This window comes from Eleutherodactylus coqui, chromosome 3 (genome assembly GCF_035609145.1).
Source record: "Eleutherodactylus coqui strain aEleCoq1 chromosome 3, aEleCoq1.hap1, whole genome shotgun sequence".
NCBI lineage: Eukaryota > Metazoa > Chordata > Amphibia > Anura > Eleutherodactylidae > Eleutherodactylus > Eleutherodactylus coqui.
The window spans coordinates 165,548,007-165,571,703 of NC_089839.1; the positions used below are offsets into that span (position 1 = coordinate 165,548,007).

General features: G+C 43.8%; 1 protein-coding gene across 1 annotated transcript in view; it reads right to left on the minus strand.

Moving 5' to 3' along the window:
• SLC6A11 (solute carrier family 6 member 11) overlaps positions 1–23,697 on the minus strand; it is a 278,393-nt gene that overhangs the window by 130,873 nt on the left and 123,823 nt on the right. Inside the window, exon 5 of the mRNA XM_066596493.1 lies at positions 2,493–2,625. Within this exon, the coding sequence (XP_066452590.1) occupies positions 2,493–2,625 (133 nt within the window). The remainder of the gene's footprint in view (positions 1–2,492; positions 2,626–23,697) is intronic.

The window sequence follows — 23,697 nt, forward strand, 5'->3', positions numbered from 1 at the left end:
AAACATCCCCCTCCTCCTCCAACAGGGAAAACAAACATTCTTGGCAAATGCCTTTGCATTGGTTCGTCTGGTGGCAGTCCAAGAATTTCACCTTTACCGACACTACAAGAGAGACCCCCCACCATCCCCCCGCCACGGCCCACTTAATCCTGGCCACATTCCGAAAACCAACAAAATAAAACCGCGCTACTAGGTCCCCAGTCACCACCACATTACCACCAATGCGGTTACTGTAAAGGTGCATATAACCACGGACACGTGGAGAGGACACGTAGTGCCTCAAAAACATCCCCCTCCTCCTCCAACAGGGAAAACAAACATTCTTGGCAAATGCCTTTGCATTGGTTCGTCTGGTGGCAGTCCAAGAATTTCACCTTTACCGACACTACAAGAGAGACCCCCCACCATCTCCCCGCCACGGCCCACTTAATCCTGGCCACATTCCGAAAACCAACAAAATAAAACCGCGCTACTAGGTCCGCAGTCACCACCACATTACCACCAACGCGGTTACTGTTAAGGTACATATTACCAGTCTGACTGGGGCATGCAGAGACACCTTGACAGAATGAATAGTGTGTGACACATAGGTTCCCCATTGCTATGCCCACGTGTGCAGCTCCTGATGGCGGTGGCACAGGATTCTATTTCTCATTGCTTCTGTACAGCATTGTGGGCTATCGCCCCGCCACTTTTAAAGAGGGTCGCTGCCTAGCCGTGCCAACCTCTGCAGTGTGTGCCTGCGGTTCCTCCTCATGGCAGACGCACTTCTAAATAGACATGAGGGTGGTGAGGCATTAGGGCAGCTGAAGGCTGCGCAGGTACACTTTGGTGTGCGCTGTGGGGGGGAGGGGGGGGCGGTTGGGCAGCATGTAACCCAGGAGAAGTGGCAGTGGAGTGTCATGCAGGCAGTGATTGTGCTTTGTTGGAGGTAGTGTGGTGCTTAGCTAAGGTATGCCATGCTAATGAGGGCTTTTCAGAAGTAAAAGTTTTTGGGAGGGGGGGGGGCCCACTCTTGCCGGTATTGTGGCTTAATAGTGGGACCTGTGAACTTGAGATGCAGCCCAACATGTAGCCCCTCGCCTGCCCTATCCGTTGCTGTGTCGTTCCCATCACTTTCTTGAATTGCCCAGATTTTCACACAAGGAAACCTAAGCGAGCATCAGCGAAATACAAAAATGCTCGGGTCGCCCATTGACTTCAATGGGGTTCGTTACTCGAAACGAACCCTCGAGCATCGCGAAAAGTTCGTCCCGAATAACGAGCACCCGAGCATTTTGGTGCTCGCTCATCTCTACATACTATGCATCACAGAAGGGGAAATCAAGAATTAAAAACAATCACAGAAAATGGCCGTTACTTACTGACTGAGGAGTGCATATAGATGCATCCTCCTCTCACCATGCAGGTAGCTGACTACCAAATGGAGGAGCCAATAACACCTGTGAGGGCACCGATAAAACACCCACTCACACTGCCTCCTGATAATGAGGGGGGTGGATGCTTGGTGTACACTCCCACACATAGTGGATACAGGGTGCCAGGTTGATTGACTCTTGTTAAGTCAGGTTGAGAATCGGTCTGTGCAAGGACTCTTTTACACTGAATGACAATCGTTTAATTGTTCAGTGTAAATGCAGGCAGCGATTGAACGATGAACAGTAATTTGTTCATTGTCCAACTTCTGCAGGCATAAAAATCAAACAACGATCAGCCTGTTTCACTTAAATGGAGGTGGGTGATTGAAACAATCTCTGGTGCGCTCTGCATCCATTCACTGAGCAATCCTCACCCTTGTGTGAAAGCACAGAAGCGCTTATCGCTGGAATGACTGTTGGGCGCTGAAGGGCCCGACAGTCATCCCGTGTAACGGGACCCTAAAAGGAACCTTAAGGCCCATTTAAACGGAACAATGATCACTCAAAAATCGCTCAAACAACAGTTTGAGTGACAGCTTTGAGCAATCATTTTGCATAAACTATTAAGTAGCTACTCAGCTACTTATTAGCTATTTAGTGTGCAAATGAATCCTTAAGCTAAATGCAGTTAAAAGCCGGAGGGCTCTTATCTGCTTTCAGCTCCTTTGTTCACCCCCGGGTTAAATAGCTAAAACAATACTATCAGCTTTACCCGTGTAGAACTCAGCCTGCAGTCCTAATAAGACCCCACGATGATTTTTAGGCTGGCTTGAATTTAACGATCAGCCAGCAGTGCAAGAAAAGTGCACGATGGCCGCACATTTAGATGCAATGATTATCGCTCAAGCGATCGCTTTTTAGTGATTTTTAAGCGATTATCACTCCGTGTAAATGGGCCTTTAGTCTTATATTCATTTTAAATATATATCACTAATCTGAAGATTTAGTCAACAATACTACAGTAAAAAATGTGCAGATGTAAGAAAAATTCAATCGAAGGTATATTTTTACATGCAGCGAAAAAAAGCTTTTAACTAGATATAAACTAAGCACAGAAAATAATTTCAATCTAACCTTTCCAGTAGATTTTGTCCCTTTCCAAATGCAAAAATAGCAAACAGTCCATGCAGCAAGAAGACAAAGTGCTAATTCCCAGCGGAGGTCTCCAATGTGTTCAATTCCATCTGATATAGCTAAAACACGGCGCCTGTAAAAATATAGAAAACATTGGTAAACATGATGACAACTAACAATTTTACAAAATTGCAATATAATTAGATATATTATTGTATTTTAAGTAGAACCCAAAAATCATGGAGTGCTGTACATTAATCCTAAATAATGAAAGGGGTCATGTTACAAGCAAGAGATTGCCTTCAGCACGATCACCACAGTTGGAGATTGCTGCTTTAAGTAAATACGAGAACAAATCCATATTTACTAACTAAGCGTATTACATTATTCCACGTCATGCAAAAGAGTATGAAAAATATATCACTATTGAGGATTCTCTGTCCTGAAATCAAGTTCTTCAATAAAGGGGTTCTCCAGTTGTAAAGTAATTATGGCCTATTCTTAGAACAGGTCATCAATAGTGGATCAACGAAGGTCCACCACCCAGAATCAGCTGTTTACCATTTCTGGTGGAAGCAAACAACTATGTTCTAGTATTACAGGCAAAGTTCCCTTTGAAGTGAATGGGAACTCTACCAGCAATACCAAGTTTGACCATTGCAGTAAGAATGGGGCAGTCTGATTCATGCAGAAATCATCTTAATGCAAGAGCGTATAACCCTTAGCCAAAAGCTGATCAGTGTGGGTCCCGAGAGATAGACCCCTGTAGATCCACTACTGATGACGTGCCCTGAGAATAGACCATAAATCGTTTACAGCTGTACAACTCCTTTAATAGTAGAATGCTAGTAGGCAAGGTACAGAAAACATATTTGCCATGTTTCTGGTCCATGGTTGGTATAGATCATTGGTAAGTGGGGATGTTGCATATCAGTGGGGCTCTGGAAAGGCTAATATAGTTGATTTTAAGATAGAAATTGAATATTTACAGCATTGCATATTGAATACACTCAGCAGCATTTTTTGAGTCTTTGGCTTTTGCTCTTGTTACATATTCCGTATTTCCAACCTCTGTTAACCTATAAAATGCTCATACAATGACATCATGAAGTCAAAATAATGCTGCAACAATCTCATGAAGAATACTCGTCTATGATTTCAGGGCATCTTCCTTCCCCTAAATTTCTCTATTAACCCCCTTTTTCTGATTTCTCTTTTTTTTCTTTTCTCACTTTCTTTGGCTTCTCTTCTAAAACTACAGTATATGTATTCCATCATATATTCTTGGATTAAAAAGGACAAGAAGGGAGAGGGTGGCGCTTGGTGGACTCTCTAGAGCAGAGGTTCCCAATTTGTTTCAGCAATGGAGCCCTTTTTGAAGCAAAAGATTCTCGTGGAGCCCCAAAGTGCGACAGAGGGTGTGGCCAAGGGAGGGGTTGGGGCTTGGCTTATCACGACATATGATTTTTACCTCCGTCGTTATAAAAAAGACAGGGCCATTTAAAAAAAACAAACAGGTAGTAACGCTGGAGTACTGGATGGGCAATTGATATACAATTATATTTAAAATTAACATGCTGCGGAATTAAATCCCACACTGCATGTCAATATCAACACGGGCTTTGTGCAGATCTTTTGCACAGCGTATGGATGAGATTTTCAAAATCTCATCTATGTTGCTGCTACAACTACTGTAAATTCCACAGCAAATCCGCCCCATATAGTAATACTGACCTCCTATATTGGTGGCCTCAGTAGTAATAGTGTTCCCCACAGTGGACTCAGTAGTAACAGCGACCCCACAGTGGCCCCAATAGTAATAGTGACCCCCACAGTGGCCCTAGTAATAATATTGACCCACACAGTGGCCCCATTAGTAATAGTGTCCCCCACAGTGGCCCCAGTAATATTAGTGACCCTTGCAGTGACCCCAGTACTAATAATGTCCCCCACAGCGACTTCAGTAGTAATAGCAACCCCACAGTGGCCTCAGTAGTAATAGCAACCCCACAAACATCTTCTTATTAGAGTGTTTGGAATTTTTTTATTTTGCATTTTCTCAATAGGAGTTAATCACACCTGATTAAGGGTCTATATTATAGTATTCCACAAAATGTCTATAGACTGTATTAGCCATTCACTATATTAAAATGATATTTAATAACTCAGGTTCTTAAAGGGACCCTCTAGTTTTAGGACCGACTTCAGACCCAGGACACCTATGATCCCTATTACAAGTGGTAAAGCATTGCAGTACATAAGTCCTGCAATGCCTTATCATAGCGATCATAGCTACTATGATTCAGGTCACCTTCAGGGACATAAACAGTATTAAAAAAACAAAAGAAAACAAAAAAAACTATTAAAATAAAAAACTTTTTAGCTCATTTTCCCTATTTATATGAAAAAATGTAAGAAAATCCCTACATATGTGGTACCATCATGTCTGTAACAACCTGTACTATAATTTGAGCATACTAATTATCCAACTCAGCAAAAAACAGAAACAAAACTAAGGCAAATGTTAATTTTATTAGTTTACCTCCAAAAAAGCACAATAAAAGCAATCAAAAAAGCTATATGTACCCCAAAATAGTACAAATTAAACAGCTACAGCTCGTGACGCAAAAACAAGCCCTCACAGAGCTCCATCCATGGAAAAATAAAAAAAATTATGCAACTATGAATGCAATGATGCGAAAATAATTATAATTAAACAAATAAGAGGTTTTATTGTGCAAAAGTGGAAATACTTAAAAAAAATGATAATGTTTTTGGAATCATTGTAATCATACTGACCCACGGAAAAAAGGTAGTGTGTCATTTATGCTGTATGATTGATGCTGTAAAAGATAAAAAATAAAAAACTATGGCAGAATTGAAGTCTTTTCTCTCCCTGCTCTCAAAAAAAATAAAATAAAATAAAAGTTTTACAATACATTATATGCACCTAAAAATGGTACCAATAAAAACTGTAGTTCGCAACACAAAAAACAAGCCCTTAGGCCTCATGTCTACGGGTAAATTAATATTTAAAATCTGCAGCGTTTTTCCCGCACGAGGATCCGCGGCCCATAGGATGCATTGGACACCCGCAGGTAGCTAAATACCTGCGGATGTAATTTTTCCCGTAAGGCGCGGATCCGCGTGCGGGAAAAAAAACACAACATGCTCCATTTTCGTGCGGGTGTCCCGTGGGGATGGCTCCCGCAGGCTTCTATTGAAGCCTATGGAAGCCGTCCGGATCCGCGGAACACCCATACGAGAATTAAAACTCACCTCTCCGGACGCTGCGGTTCTTCCTTCCATCCCGACAGGATCTTCTTTCTTTGGCCCGGCGGATGTGCCCGGCGCATGCGCGCGGCACGTTGTCGGCGTGCCAAGCACATCCGCCGGGCCGAAGAAAGAAGATCCGGCCGGAAGGAAGGAGGAACCGCAGCGTCCATAGAGGTGAGTTTATTCTTATTTTTTGGCCTCATGTCCGCGGGGCAGGAGGGACCTGCTACGGATTATCCATGAAGGATCCATGGCGGGCCTGATTTTCTCCGTGGACATGAGGCCTTATACGGCTGTGTTGACGGAAAAAATAAAAAAGTTATGGGTCTTGAAATGTGGAAATGAAAATACCAAAAAAATTGTTAAGCCCAAAATAGGGCATGTCCTTAATGGGTTAATGGTTCTACCTATATATTTTAAACTACAAGGACACTCCAAAAGGTACAGATGTAGCAACCGTTAACTTGATATTTACCGTGTTCTGAGAACTTGACTGCAATGTACTACAATGCTGCAAAACGATTTATGACGATGCGCTAGTCATGTTAATCATTTCTACACCTGCAGATAACATAATTAGAACTACAGAATTTACATCAGGTTAATGAAGTGCAATTAAGCAGTATTTTGTCTCATGTGTCTCTTGCATCTCACTTAGGCCGCCTGCAGACGAGCGGGTCGGATCCGGCAGCGAGAATTCTCGCCGCGCGATCCGACCCGAGCGCCTGCAGGGACGAGCGCGTACTCACCCGCGCCTGGCGGCCCCGGCTCTTTCATGTGCCGGCTGCCGCGCAGCCGGCGCATGCGCAGACCGGAGCCGGCGGCCGGGTGAGTGCGTCCCCCGCAGAAAATTAGAACATGCCGCGGTTTGTTTGCCGCGCGCCAAACCGCGGCCGTCTGCATAGGAGTGCGTATTTTAATGCACTCCTATGCAAACTTTCAGCGGCGGAAATCCCGCGGGAAATCCCGCGGCGGGATTTCCGCTCGTGTGCAGGCGGCCTTAAACGTATCAATCTGACTCAAGTGCAAAAATCCTTAGATAGCCATGGGCACTCAGACAGCCATAATGCCCAAATGGTCTGTCTGAACCCCCTGCTATTAGCTGTACACAAAATATACTTTTTGATGTGGCCTTAGCCTTGTTCTTCCATTAAAGGGGTTGTCCACTTGTAAACTATTGATGGCCTATTCAGAGGATAATCCATCAATAGGAGATCGTGGGGGCCTACCACTTGTGACTCCTGCTATTCAGCTATTTGCCAGGTTGCTGTCCTCTGTACTGAGCTGATTTGCAGGAAACAGACATCACTGTTCCAAGTTCTAATTGAAGTGAATGACCTGTAATACCAAGTCTGACCACGTCAGTGGGGATGGAGCTTTCTGCTTCCTGCAGAAATTAGTTAAGTGCACGAGCCCAGCAAACAGCTCATCGGTAAGGTGTCCCAGGTGGCAGACCCTCTCCGATCTACTGTTAATGGCCATTTCTAAGAATAGGATATCAATACTTTACAACTAGACAATCCCTTTAAGATCTATTGGAAAGCTAAATCAAAGGGATTCTGTGAGCGTCCAAAATGTATATGGTTGTAATCATTCTAAAGCACAGACCAGACCCCACAAACCATTATTTATACACAGACCCATGCACAATACTTGTGAGCGAAGACAATGGGTCTAGTTTTGAGCTCATTTAAATATCTAGTTATCTACATCAAGTGTAAAATTCCAAGACATACATGAGATTCTGGATGATGCATATTTTTGGATTTTTAGCATTAGAGAAAAAGCCAGTAGTAATGCTCAAAGCAGAGTTATCCTGAAGTTACATTAGTGTTTTAATGTAGTTTATGTCAGTTCTGATTGAGTTACCATGTTGTGCATCACTGCGTATGGCTCAGAGAGGGGTCACTTAGAACCAAATGTTTCCGATTCAATCAGCATCATTTTCCTTCTTTTTCCCTCGTCTTTGCGAGAAAAGCAAAACATTCTTTCAACTCCTTATTTCTTTCAGTTTTTAATTGAGGTGGTAAACATACAAAATCCATTTTCTTATAATTTATGCAGAACGAATAAACACATTGTACATTCAGATCTCTGTGCATGAAAGAAAACCCAATTTAATTATCAAGACTCTCCCTCTACTGTATGTATGATGTTTTCCACACTTTGATGCTCCTATTTCATTTTTAACTTTTGCCCTACACTGACTCAATAATATATATATATATATATATATATATATATATATATATATATATATATATATATATATATATATATATATATATATATATATATATATATATATAGTAAATAGCGTTTTTTGATCCCATGTGGTATATCCATGGGATATATGATCACTTTCTGATTGGTGGGAGTCTAACCTCTCGTACCGCTGTCGATCCTGAGGCTACAAGGAACTGCAAAACAGTCCCATTCACTTGGAGCTGCGCTGCCATTCCCTGCTCATTCGTAGCCTTGGAAAATACTGTATTGGGAAGAACTGCAATGAGCCCTCTTAACCCTGGAAAAAAAATATTTTGAAAATGTTGTAAAACCATAAAAAAAAAGGCATTCTCACCGCATCTGGTCCCCACAGATCATACTGCAATAGAATCTGGTCCTCCATCACTCTTTACTTTCTGCTGCAGCAATGATGTCTCAAAACTGAGGCACGTGACTGCTGCAAATGTATCCACCTTTAGCTTAGCCCACTTGACAAGGACCACATAGGTCAAAACGTCGTGTATGATGGAGGAATAAAAATGACTTTTATATCTTTTTGCATCACTTATGCTACCACTTTTTCTTTGGAGATATTGGTGATTAGATAGTTTCTGGTTCTGACTCCTTAGTGGCGTTTTTTTTGCGTATATTAATGGGCCCTGACATAATTTGCTGTGATTGAGAGTGTGCCGCTAACTACACTTCTTGAAAATGAAAGGCTGCAACCCACATCAAAATCGCTTGGTGGCAGCAATCTACTATACAGTTCACATTTTAGCCTGATGTGATGCAGTTTGTTATCAAAACAACTCTGCCCCCAATGGTATGCATTATATACCTTTGCATGTCATCACCATAGCATCTAAAGAGTAGACGACGGAGAAGAAGCCTGGGCACAACACTTTTATAAAAGCTAACAACACCTATTTAGCTGGACCAATAAGGATACTGCAGGTAAAAAATATAAATACCTCACCAAAACAGACCACAGCAAAACTAAAAATATGTAACTCTAAAATATATGTCTTTATTAATATACAGAATAATAGACACTCATTAAGACGTCCAGGTTGGATTTTAGAAAGTCAGATTTTAATGAACCTAGAATGAGGTTAGGAATAGAGATGAGCGAATGTGCTCGGCCCCGCCCCTTTTTCGCCCGAATACCGCGATTTTTGAGTACTTCACTACTTGGGTGAAAAGTACTCGGGTGCGCCGGGGGGCGGGGAGAGGCGTGGCGGCGTGGGGGGTAGCAGCGGGGAACAGGGGGGAGCCCTCTCTCCCTCTCCCTCCCACTCCCCGCTGCAACCCTCCCTCCCACTCCCCGCCGCCACGGCGACCCCCGAATTTTTTCGCCCGAGTACGGAAGTACTCGAAAATCGCGGTATTCAGGCGAAAAAGGGGCGTGGCCGAGCACGTTCGCTCATCTCTAGTTAGGAAGGATCCAATGGCTGGTTGTTCTTAAGGACAAAAATAACCAAGAAGGTTGGGAAATATTGTAAATGAGAATCTCAAAGCACAATTGTTAGCAATCCCTAAAAGAAGGAAGAATAGGAAGCATTTAAAGAGACCAGAAAAGATAAACAAAGAACTAACACATATGCTAAAAAAGAAGAAACATATGTTTAGCAAATAGAAGGAGGGGGGCATATCTAAAGAAGAATATAATCTATTCTGCTGAAACTGTAGGGCAAGTGTCAGAAAAGCTAAAGATAAGAAATTGATGCTTGCAAGAGAGGCCAAAAGCAATAAAAAAGGATTATGGGAGCATGTCAAAAGCAAAAGAAAATTCAAAGCTACTATAGGATGTTTACAAGATGAAAATGGTGAATTGATTAAAAATGATGTTGAGAAGGCCGAATTTTTAAATTCCTACTTTGTATCTGTTTTTTTTTCAGAAAGTAAATGTAACACCTGCTGTTATTTCCCTGTGCTATTGAAGGAATAAGAGAATTCTGGCAATCTATAAACAGAGAGATGGTGAGGAAACTCTTTACAATTTACAAGCATTCAAGTCATCAGGTACAGATTAATTACATCCTAGGATACTTAAGGAAGCAGCAGAGGTAATTGCTGAACCACTCAATGTAGTCTTTGAAAATTCCAGGAGAACAGAAATCTCCGAAGTTTGGAAAAGAGCAAATGTTGGTCCTATCTTTAAAAAAGGGAAGAAAGTGGACTCAGGAAACTACAGGCTTGTGAGCCTGACTTCCATACTGGGAATTATCTTTGAACAAATTATTAAGCAGCTTACATGTAAGTGCTTGGATGAAAATGGAGTAATTAACCAGGGCCAGCATGGGTTTGTAAATAACAAGTCATGCCAGACAAATTTAATTTCCTTCTATGACAGAATCATTGACTGGGTTGATCAGGAAAATGCAATAGTTGCAGTGTATCTTGACTTTAGTAAAGCATTTGACAAAGTATCGCATACCATCCTTATTGAAAAAATGACCAAATATGGGCTCGACGAGGCAACTGTTAGGTGGATTCAGAATCGGCGGAGTGATCGTATATGGCCACACATCTTAGTGGAAGAATGTCTGAAGTGGAGTACCACAAGGTTCTGTCCTGGGTTCAGTGTCATTTAACATTTTAATAAGAGGAGGGACTTGGGGGGAAACTGATCAAGTTTGCTGATGACACAAAGCTAAGAGGGATGGCTAACACTAGAAAAGAGAGAGATGATTCAAAACTAGAGATGAGCGAGCATACTCGTCCGTGCTTGATGCTCGTTCGACTATTAGGGTGCTCGAGAAGCTCGTTACTCGAGACGAGCACCACGCGGTACTCGTCTCGATTAAACGAGCACTGACTATTGAATTCAATGGAGCCGGCAATACAGCCGGCTCCATTGAAAGCAATGGGCTGCCGGCGAGCGCGGGATGAATTGTCGGGAAGGGCTTAAATATATAAATAAAATTAAAAAAAAATATATACTCACCTGGTCCTGGCAGACGGAGTTCAGCGCGGCCAGTGACAGTCCTCCTGAACTGCTCTGAACAGCTGTGAATAGTATTCAGCAGCCGGGGATTTAAAATGCCCGCCTGCTGAATGAGCTGCCTCTAATTGGTCACAGCCTGACCAATCAGAGGCAGATCTCACTCACACACCCATTCATGAATTCATGAATGGGTGAGTGACTGCTGCCACTCATTGGCTCAGCGCAGGGACCAATCTGATTGGTCCCGCTGAGCCAAGAAATCCCCGGCTGCTGAATACTACTCACAGCTGGTCAGAGCAGTTCAGGAGGACAGCCTCCGGCCGCGCTGAACTCCATCTGCCGGGACCAGGTGAGTATATATATTTTTTTTATTTTTACACATTTCTGGATGAATTGCAGGGAAAGGCTTATATATTTAAGCCCTTCCCGACAATTCATCCCGCGATCGCCGGCAGCCCATTGCTTTCAATGGGCTAACATCGTTCTGCCGGGACAAGGTGAGTATATATATTTTTTTTTTTACACATTTCTGGATGAATTGCAGGGAAGGGCTTATATATTTAAGCCCTTCCCGACAATTCATCCCGCGCTCGCCGGCAGCCCATTGCTTTCAATGGAGCCGGCTGTATTGCCGGTTCCATTGAATTCAATGGTCAGTGCTCATTTAATCCAGACGAGTACCGCTTGGTGCTCGTCTCCCGTAACGAGCATCTCGAGCACCCTAATACTCGACCGAGCATCAAGCTCGGACGAGTATGCTCGCTCATCTCTAGTTATTACCCATCATCACCCCGCCATCACCATCCCTCATACCCTAATTACCCTATTATATCCCTGTCCGCTTTTTTGTCTACCTCCATTAATTTTTTTTTCTAAAATGGAGCGTAGGCGCTACAGCGCTGAGCAAGCGTACGCGCTACTCTTCGCTTCAAGTTCTGGTGGCGATACCACCAGTGCGTCGGAAGAGTTTTTTTTTTTTGAGAGTGACGACTCTGCCTCTAGCGCCATGGAGGTTGAGGAAGGGGTTGGGGCAGCAGGGCCAAGTAATGAGGTGCCTGCCACTGCGTGGAGCTCTGCAAATTTATTTTTGGCCCGCATCCCAGAATTTACAGCGGTTTCGGGCGTCAATCTGGACGTCGCAAATTTTACCCCGTTTAATTTTTTTAATTTGTTCATTACTGATAGTGTCCTGGAGTTAATTGTCCAGCAAACTAACACCTACGCTGGACAATACATTACCGCGCACTCCACGTCGGTATATTCAGCAATGTGGACCGCCATAGATGTCCCCGAGCTAAAAAAATTTTGGGGACTTGTCCTGCTAATGGGACTCGTAAAAAAGTAATCAATACAGTTCTATTGGTCCACGAGCGCCGTTCACGTGACGCCCATATTTGCGTCAATAATGCTCCGACGCAGATATGAAAATTTTTATTTTTTTCATTTCGCCAATAATGCCTAAATCCCTCCCAGAAAGGACCCGACATATGATAGACTGTGCAAATTAAGGCCCCTTATATCACTACTAAAAGATGCCCTTTAAAACATTTACATTCGCCCAAAAAATTTGGCCATGGACAAGTCGCTTATGAGTTTTAAAGGCCGTTTATCATTTCGTCAATTCATTCCCTCGAAACGCGCTAGATATGGCGTAAAGCTATATAAAATTTGTGAGAGCACGACAGGTTATATGTGCGATTTTTTTATTTACGAGGGCAGGGATCGACAACGAAATCCCCCCAACTGTCCTGAAAATATTGGCGTTAATGGAAAAATCGTGTGGGAGCTCGTGGGCCAATTTTTAAATAAAGGGTACCACATTTATACTGATAATTATTATACAAGCATCCCCCTTTATAAAGCGTTACACTACGTAGATACAGGGACCTGCGGAACTGTCCGCAAAAATAGGGTAGGGTTCCCACAACCCCTGGTTTCCAGGTGTGCAGATAAAGAAGCGTCTTACCCACTGATAAATGACCCCTTGCTTGCCGTAAAATGACGTGATGTAAAAGACGTTTTTATGCTGTCCACTGTGCACGCAGACACCTCCATTGCAGTTAGGGAGAGGGGGGCTGCAGAGGAGAAAACTAAACCGGTCTGCGTTACAGAATATAATAAATTTATGGGGGAAGTCGATTTGTCCGACCAGGCTCTACAGCCATATCTCGTCAAGCGCAAAACGAGAGCCTGGTATAAGAAGGTAGCGATCTACCTGATACAGAATGCTACGTATAACGCGCACGTCATTTTTAAATCATCCGGGGGCACGCTGAGCTTCCTCCAGATTCAGGAGCAGCTTATTGAACACCTTTTACTTGAGACCGCCGCACCTCAGGATGCATTACAGTCCGAGGAGGTGCGAAGGCTCACAGAGGGCCATTTTCTGAAATCCCCTCCCTGAGACTGCGGGCTAAAAATACCCCCCAAAAAACTGTTGCGTCTGCACCAAACAAGGGAGGAGGGATACGTGATTTTATTGCCCCATGTGTCCATCCCACCCAGGCCTTTGTAATTACCCCTGCTTTGAAACATACCATACCGTTTTACATTATTAATTTTATTTCATATATAAAAAAACGCCAAAAGGGGGTGTGGGTGTGGAGGGATTCCTTTTAAGGAGTCAATTTTTATTAGTGTGTCTCCCCTGTTTTTCCTGCTTGAAACAAAGAGAACGGTCATAAAAGTGACAAATTTGGTGAAAAAAATGAAATTGCATTTATATTTCACTTGCTTTATAATTATTAAAAAAAATAAAAATGTGGCGTAAGAATGCCCAGTACACCCTTAGATAAATTAGCTAAGGGGTCTTGATTTCAAAATTGGGTCACGTGTGAGGGGCGTTCTATTATTTTGGCAGTTTATTTTCTCTACTAGTGTGCAATGGGGCCTGGAATTTATTCAGTTGCACCCTGAAATCAAACGGGTGCTCCCTCCACTATAGGCCTAGCCATGCGTCCTATAAGAAGATTGGAGCTACAATGGGTATGTTTCTGAATAGAGGACAAACAGGGGTACCTATTTTGGGGTGCAAGTCTTCATTGATATGTGTGCTGTACAAAAAAAATAGTTTTTAAACTGACAGAATTACCAAAAAAAATTAAAATCTGAATTTTTCCTTCTGCTTTGTTTAGATTCATTCAAAAACTGTGGGGTCAAAAAAGGCATAGTACCCCTAGATGAATTTGTTAAGGGGACTAGTTTTTAAAACGGGGTCATTTGTGGGGGTTCTCCATCGTTTTGGTCACTCAAAGGCTCTACAAGTGGGCAATGGGGCCTAAATCTCCTTCAAACAAAATTTCTGTTCTGAAAGCCACCGGTTACTCCTTTCATTTTGGGCCCCATTGTGCATACAGACATAATATTAGGGCCACAATGGGTATGTTTCTGAGCACAGGACAAACAGAGTTATCTCTTTTGGGGTGCAAGTCTTCATTCATATATGTTCTATACAAAAAAAACCCTGTTTTTAAAATGACAGAATTACTAAAAAAATGAAAATCGTAATTTTTTCCTTCTGCTTTGCTTACATTCATTCAAAAACTGTGAAGTCAAAAATGGGTATGTTTCTGAGCACATGACAAACAGGGGTACCCATTTTGGGGTGCAAATCCTCATTTTCATATGTACTATAGAAAAAAGTCCTGCCTTTAAAATGACATATTTGCAAAAATATGGAATTTTAGTTTTTCTCTTCTAAATGGCATTGACTCCTGAAAAAAAACTGTGGGGTTAAAATACTCATGACACCCCTCAGTGAATACGTTAAGGGGTGTAGTTTTTAAAGTTAGCTCATTTGTGGGGGTACCTATCATTATGACTGCTATAAGCCTTTGCAATCTTGGCTTAGCAAAGGAAAACAAAGTGTTCTTCAAAATGTTGATAATCAATGTTAAATTTGTATGTCTCCTAAATGGTTAAAAAAAGCGAAGGTTTTTCAAACGTGCATCCAGAATAAAGTAAACAAATGGAAATATATATCTTAGCAAAAATTTGTACAACATATTTGCACATATTTGAGATATTGCAATTGAAAATGTGAAAAAAATGACATTTTCTCCAAAATTTTCCAATTTTTGGTGCTTTTAATAAATATACACAAACTTTATCGGCCTACTTTTACCACTTAAATGAAGTACAACATGTGGCGAAAAAACAATGTCAGAATCACTTGGATATGCAAAACCTTTATGGAGCTATTCTATGTTAAAGTGACACGTCAGATTTCCAAAATTTGGTCTGGTCATTAAGGCGCAAACAGGCTCGGTCACTAAGGGGTCTGAATTTATGGTGGAAAACTGGTACCTTGTATACAATGACCACTTAAAGGGCTGTTAAATCTACAATCAGGAGATTCTAAGTGTAACGTCTTAGCAGTGCTGGATAGGAGCCGTGGGTATAGTAGGTGTGCAAGTCAGTAGTCAGGATAGCTAGGATTCGTTATCGGGAAATCTCAGTTGCAGTACAAATGAATGAGGCAGGTAACATAGTCAGAGAGGAAGCCAGAAGTCATCAATGGGACGTCTCGGTTCGCAGTAAAAAGGGATAAGGCGGGTAATGTAGTCAGAGAGGAAAGCAGACGTCAATGCTGTTCTAGGGCTCGATCAGACGAGCATGTTATTTTTTTGCGTCTATGTGCGCGGAAAAAAAGCGCTCCACACATTAGCGCAAAACGAATGAACAGGCAAAGTTTCAAGAGACTCCGCCCATTCACTGGAGCAGCTGTGCTTGGAGAAGCACAGCTGCTACACGAAGGTCCCCTCATTACTGAACACTGTAACAGTGCTGTCACAGTGATCAGTGATGGGGGGACTATCCACAGGGATTAAATAACCCACTGCCACAGCTGTAACAGCTGTGGTAGAGGGGCGCAATGCTACTCTATTGCTTTCAATGAGGCTGATGCTGCTGCTACCCCATTGAAGGCAACCTCCGCAGGGATTTTCAGGAAATGGCTTGAAATATAAACTCTTCCCTGTAAATAAGCCCTAGCTGCTTGAAAAAAAAAAAATATATTACATAATCTCCGGTGCTGTCCAGCTCTGGTGCGTATTCTCCCATGCACTGTTCTAAAGCATTGTCTTCTAAAAGTCCTAGCCTCCTGAAAGCGCTGCCTCTGATTGGCTGAGTGCTGTGACCAATCAGAGGCAGTGCTCAGCCAATTACCGCAGCACCGGCACCATTGAAAGCAGTGGGTTAGCATTGTAGTCCTCTGCCACAGCTGTGCCACAGCATTGTTCAGTGATGAGGGGACTCCTCACGGGAATTAACGGAACCCTCGAGGAGTCCTTACATCCTCGCGGGGACTAAGGGGTTAACAGCGGGACATTTAAAAGGTGCTTCTGGCCAGAAGCACCTTTTAAATGCCCTGCTGTAAGCAACAGGGAAGCTATTCCCTGTGCAGGAGTTTCCATTAAAGGGGTTGTCCCGCGATAGCAAGTGGGGTTAAGCACTTCTGTATGGCCATATTAATGCACTTTGTAATATACATCGTGCATTAAATATTGGCCATACAGAAGTTATACACTTACCCCCTCCGGTGCTGGCATCCCCGTCTCCATGGCGCCGACCAAAGCCGCCTTCTCCCTGGATTAGACGCGCTTGCACTAAAGGGGCCGCTCCGGCGTGCTTGTGCCACACAGGGCTTCCGGCGCCAGCATCGGAGAAGGGGAAGTGTATAACTTCTGTATGGCCAATATTTAATGCACGATGTATATTACATCGCGGGACAACCCCTTTAACTCCTGCTCCCATGGGAGTCAAAGAAAGCTCCTGCAAAATGCGCACCTATTTCCTATCTTTTTTAGGTGAATGCTGTTTTGTGCTTCTAATTCTGCACACATGAACGCTTCTGTAGGATCCATTGGTTCTTTTAGAAGTATGCATTATGTGCGCGCAAAACACATTCTTATCTGACCAAGCCCTAAAGCACAAGGTGTTGCTAATCTATTGGAGGGTACTATATATTTGAGCAAAACTAGCCTAAGAGAAAGTAAGGAAGGACACATCTGACATTGCCAAGGTATTGCAAACATTACTTATTGTTATTTATTTTTTGAACATCTTAAAATGATGCTGCCTTCACTTTTCTGGGAAGGACTTTCACTTGATTTTGAAACATGACTTCAGGATTTTCATGCGTTCAGCCACAAGAACATTACTGAGGTCACAGACTGTTGTTCAGTGATAAGACTTGCCTTGCAGTCAGAGATCTAATTAATCTCAAATTAGTTTGTTGAGGTTGAAGTCAAGGCTATTCTTCTAGATCAAATATGTCAAGCTATTTTCACATGCACATAAGGTTGTACATGGGCAAAGTCATGATGAAACAGGTCCTACATCAGACTAGTATTTCCAAGTCATTCATCAATCTTGAAAAAAAAGGTTTGGTACCGTGTTAGCCAGTAGAGCAAAATGTGATTGTTCCCAGCAAGAGAAACCACGTAATCTTGTAGATATGATACCTTTTAATGGCTAACAAAAATACATGATGTTATAGAACCTCTCAGAGTCCTTCCTCAGGCATAATGGAACAAATCTAAAGACTTATTTACTATAACAAATTAACACACGGGAAGGCACAACACACAGTGAACTTAATTTGCTCTAGACAAAGGGTAACAGGGCACAGACATGTTGGGATTAATAGCATTTACATAAATACCAGGGAGGAATAACCATAACATTAAATAATTAGTCCAGTGACAAGGAATGTGAAATGAATGTGAAATCTCTCCTTCAGACCTGCAAACAAGGAGGATGGATGGCAACATTCCTTCAAATCAATGTATGAGTTTTTACCAAGTCTGTAAAACAATGATTGGGAATAGCATCCCTACTGAGTACTTTCCTTTGGGAGAGACAATGCCATCCCCCGACCCACCCACCCCCAGGTGTCTCCACACCTCCTCTGGGTGCTCTTCTTAAGGACACCCCTCTTGACCTCCTTCAGACCTTTCATATTCTCCACTGATGCAAGAACCCCACTCCGAGATTCTATCCATTCTTGAGAGTATCAAAAATGGCCATAAATTTATACTCCCAAATTCTTCTGTGACGCTGTGACTTGATGTCGCACTTCAGTGTGAAAACTCTCATCTGCTCCATGTTGTATTCATGACCACAAAAATGTTTTGCCACAAGTATTCAGTCTTTCCCTCTCTAGTTGTATGGCGATGAGACCCCATCCTGACTCTCAGTTTTTGTCCTGTTTCCGCAATATAAAGCCCCCCAACAGGACATTTACTGCACATGATCAGGTACACAACATCAGACGTGGAACATGTGAATGTCCCTGGGATCTTATAGTCCTGCTGTGTGTTGGGGATTTGTATCCTATCCGTGGTCAGTACATGTGAGCAGGTCTTGCAGCTCCTTACATTACAGGGATAAGGTCTTTTTTGTGTGTCTGAGGGCGATGCTTTACTTACAGTATATATTATAATAAATAATATAGGTGAATTGGAGCAATGTAAAATGGTTTTAAATGTCATAACCTTTAAGGGTCGCAGACTACATCTAGTTTCGACCCTAATATTTTCTTTTGAGTATCTGGACAACCTTAAAATGATTTGTATTTTACACACATTTTATTCTGTCTCTTTCTACTTGTTCTACACCTTTAAACTGAATATTGTAGCAAATTGCCAGGATGAAATAGGTTTTGAAAGCTGTGTGGTCTTGTTATTTCACTTTCTGAGAGTGCTGTTCTCAAACTGTCTCTAGTATGTTGTTCCCAGCAGCTTGAAGGGCTTAGATTTCTCCTGGGAAAAAAATGCTTTGCTAACTGTGTTTTTCATTTCTAGCTAAAAACATGTTCCTCAAGAGCCCATTCTCATCCATACAAACCAGAAAGCAATGCAATGTGGATTGTTGTACACTATGTCTGGGGGATTATGTACATTTACTTTTTCACACAGTTTTTGGATGTAATATTTAATCTTATGAACATAATTTACAGAGTATTGACGAAGTCATCAGAGAACAAATTAAAAATTCAAGGCAGTTTCTAACATTTAAGTTAAAGGTATATTGTACATTAGGAGTTTTTTATTAGTGAACAGAACAAGGAGGGAAAACGTTTTCCTTGTTTCTATTTTTATCTCCTTCACATTGAGAATGTGGTTGGAGAGTCCTGAGACTATGAAAACAGGTACAAGATTCCCTGAAAGACTCAGAATCCTTACCTTTCCTTATAAGAATTACGCCTGTTTTTTTCCACCAACTGTAAAATGGAGCCATTTACATCAATCGAAAAAGACCGTGGAGGTCCAAACGTAGCTATTGTCTGACACGTTATGGGAGAATAAAGAGCTTGCTGATTTGCCCTATTCATGCTGCCGAGCCTCTACTATTTAATTTCCATTGGAATACTCTGAGGACTTGGTTTTGGATCCTTTTGCCTGATTTGCATGGCTGACTGCCCGACCCGGAGTGGGTGCAGGTGCAGGTGCTGCAGGTGCACCCCTATTGGATTGGGCATGAGAGCAAATGGTTTTGACAAAAAAAACATAGTGGTAGATGTCACCTATTTTATTTATACTATAGATATAGTATTTGGATTCCGACCCAGATCATGACACCCTACCCTCTAAACATTCAACCAGCCTGGTTACTATTGGGTCTTCTAGGGCAGTGGTCCCCAACCTTTTTGGCTCCAGGGACCGGCTTCAAGCAAGACCATTTTTACAAGGCCTGGCAGGGTTGGGCGGGGCTTTGGTTATATGGGGCGGGGTTATGAAGGGGGTTGGAGTTTAGTGCATTCCTATTTAATTATGACATTTAGAATGTCCTGGCAGTACACACATAGGGCAGTATATAATCTATCCCCCCCAGCACACACATAGGGCAGCATATTATTTATCTCCCCCCCCCAGTAATAGACAGCCCCTACCTCTCAGTAATTAGCAGCCCCTCCCCCTGTAATAAGTAGCCCCCACCCCCAGTAATAAGCAGCCCCCCCCCCCAGTAATAAGCAGGTCCCCCAGTAATAAGCAGGTCCCCCCCCCAGTAATAGACAGCGCCCCTCAGTAATAGATAGCTCCCCCCCAGTAATAGGCAGCCCCTTCCCCTGTAATAAGTAGCCCCCACCCACCCCAGTAATAAGCAGCCCCCCCCCAGTAAGCAATCCCCCCAGTAATAAGCAGGTTCCCTCCAGTAATAAGCAGCCCCCACCCAGTAATAGGCAGCCCCTCCCCAGTAATAAGCAGCCCCTTCCCCTGTAATGAGTAGCCCCCACCCCCCAGTAATAAGCAGGCCCCCCCAGTAATGGGCAGCCCCCCCAGTAATAGGCAGCCCCTTCCCCTGTAATAAGTAGCCCCCCCAGTAATAACCAGCCCCCCCAGTAATAAGCAGCCTCCCCCCAGTAAGCAATCTCTCCAGTAATAAGCAGGTCCCCTCCAGTAATAAGCAGCCCCCCCTGTAATAAGCAGCCCCTTCCCCTGTAATAAGTAGCCCCTACCCCCCCCCCCCCAGTAATAAGCAGCCCCCTCAGTAAAGCCGGTCCCCCCCCCCCAGTAATAGGCAGCCTCCCCAGTAATAGGCAGCCCCTTCCTCTGTAATAAGTAGCCCCCCCCCCCAGTAATAACCAGCCCCCCCCAGTAATAGGCAGCCACCCCCCAGTAATAAGCAGCCCCCCCCCCCAGTAAGCAATCCCCACAGTAATAAGCAGGTCCCCTCCAGTAATAAGCAGCCCCCCTGTAATAGGCAGCCCCTTCCCAGTAATAAGCAGCCCCCCTGTAATAAGCAGCCCCCCTGTAATAAGTAGCCCCCACCCCCCCCCAGTAATAAGCAGGTCCCCCCAGTAATAGGCAGCCCCTTCCCCTGTAATAAGTAGCCCCCCCAGTAATAACCAGCCCCCCCAATAATAGTCAGCCCCCCCAATAATAAGCAGCCCCTTCTCCTGTAATAAGTAGCCCCCACCCCCCAGTAATAAGCAGGTCCCCCCAGTAATAGGCAGCCCCCCCATAATATGCAGCACCCCCCCCCCCAACCCATATACTTACCTCCTCCCTGCTGTCAGCTCCGCTCCCTCTCTGCTTGCCCTGATGTCAGTGTGCAGCCTGGAACGCTTCCTCCCCGAGTCCTCTCCTGCGGAACTAATTAGCAGGGGACTCGGGGAAGAGGATCCTGGCTGCACACGGAGGTCAGTGTGCGCCAGGATCAGCGCGATTACCAACGGGGAGCTGCGGCGCCCCCGCTGGTAATCGCTTCAGTGGTCAGCGGAATCGGCACGCCGCGGACCACATAACACAAGGCAGCGGGCCGAATTCGGCCCGCGGGCCTTGTGTTTAGAGCAAAAGTTGCCGGCGGTGCCGAGGACCGGCGCTAAACACCCAACGGCCCGGCACCGGTCCGCGGCCCAGTGGTTGGGGACCCCTGTTCTAGGGGACCACGCACACAACAATGATCTCACTCACTGACAGTTGGCCAGCTGCACAGACATGTCCATCGCGCTATGAGCCCACAAATTGCACAGGTCTGCGATGAAAAAATTGTAGCATATTTAATTAGTGGGTTTAACAGTATTTTTTGTGCTGATTACGGTAAAAATAGAGAAAAAATTCCATCACCCCTAGATAAGTCACAGATTTCACCTGAAATTTTCTTATTTTCAGGGTTTTTCAGGTTCGGTACGCGTACGACAACGAATCTAAACTGTCTGCTAGGCGTGACCTTGACTGCAGTCAGTGACTCAGTGTGGAGCCAGCCACTGTGGTGTACGCATCAAACAGTTTTGTGATACGGTATTTAGAAGAAATGGCTACTAGAAGATGTGTCAACTCTCCTAACTGTTTCTGTTTGTGGGTCTTATACCGTCAAGAAGCAACAAAGGAACATTTTTAATTTTGTTCAGATGGTGTATTTTGCATACTTTGGTATGAAATTAGGGGACCAAGATAAATCTTGGGCTCCCCATATAGTGTGTCTGTGTGTGTTGAAGAACTGAGACAATGGTTTCAAGGTAAGGCCTTAGTCAGACGGGCATTTTTTCGCGCGATTTGCGGATCGCATGACGGATACGCATCCGCAAATCGCGTGACAGGTGCCCGAAAATCTGCTCCTAGCCGCGTTTCATTAGAAACGGGCCGGAGCTGTCCAGCGCATTGCATTCAATGGAGCCGGCAATACAGCGGCTCCATTGAAAGCAATGCGCTGCGGGCGAGTGTGGAATGAATTGTCAGGAAGGGCTTAAATATATAAGCCCTTCCCTGCAATTCATCCAGAAAAGTGTTGAAATAAAAAATATATACATACTCACCTGCTCCCGGCAGTCGGAGTTCCCCGCGGCCGGCCTGCAGTGGGTGTGAAGGGGGTGTGAGTCAGACCTGCCCCCTGATTGGCTCAGCGCTGAGCCAATCAGGGGGCAGGTCTGACTCACACCCCCTTCACACCCACTGCGCCAATCAGGGGGCAGGTCTGACTCACACCCCCTTCACACCCACTGCAGGCCGGCCGCGCGGAACTCCGGCTGCCGGGAGCAGGTGAGTATGTATATTTTTTTTATTTTAACACTTTTCTGGATGAATTGCAGGGAAGGGCTTATATATTTAAGCCCTTCCCGACAATTCATCCCGCGCACGCCGGCAGCCCATTGCTTTCAATGGAGCCGGCTGTATTGCTGGCTCCATTGAATTCAATGGGCAAACATCGTTCTTCTCTGCCACAGCTGTTACAGCTGTGGCAGAGAAGAATGATTTATCTTCTATATGTTCTCAATGGGGTCGGCGCTGCTGCCGCCGGCCCCATTGAGCGTATATAGAGAAGAGAACAGGAATCGCAGATCGCAGATAGGTGCGATCTGCGATTTCTGTTCTATAATTTATCGGACGAGCGCATAAAAAGCGCTCATGTGTCCGATACCATTGCAAAGCAATGGTTTTAAAAAATCGCCGGACGCATGCGCAAATCGCGCAAAAAAACGCTCGTCTGACTAAGGCCTTAAGAAGAAATCATTTCGTTTTGGAGTACCCATGGTTTGGAGAGAGCCTAAAAATCACAGTGATGACAGCTATTTTTGTTCTTGTTCAGTGCAAGGTTTCAATTTAAAAAACAGGAAGGACATTTCATACCCAACCAACATACGTTCGGCAATTCGCCCTGTTCCTCATGGACCTGACTTGCCTATTCCTTCACCTCCGGATACCCTGGACAATATTTTAGACGATTTAGACCAAATGTCACATAGTAGCAGCGATAATGATGACAGCTATGATCCAGGTACCAATGACCCTGAACTTTTCTCTCAATCAGACTTGAACGATTTAGTACGAGATCTGGGCCTACCAAAGGATTCAGCGGAAGTGTTAGGGTCTAGACTTAAAGAAAGACATATGTTAGCCTCCGGTGTTTCATTTTCATGGTACCGACTTAGAGAAAAGGAATTTGTCCCTTTTTGTACACAAGAGGGTGAACTAGTTTTCTGCAACAATGTACCTGGAATCATGGAAATGTTCAACATAACGTATGACCCAGAGGAATAGAGACTTTTCATAGATTCGTCAAAAAGGAGTTTAAAAGCCGTACTTCTTCACAATGGTAACCAATATGCTTCTGTGCCTGTTGGACACTCAGTCCATTTGAAAGAATGCTACAAAAATCTTGGGTTTGTTCTTAATAAGCTCAGCTACTCTGACCATAAATGGACCATTTGTGGGGATTTGAAAGTTATTTCCATGTTACTAGGTCAACAAAGTGGTTACACAAAGTTTCCATGTTTCCTCTGTGAATGGGATAGCCGTGACAGGAAACAACACT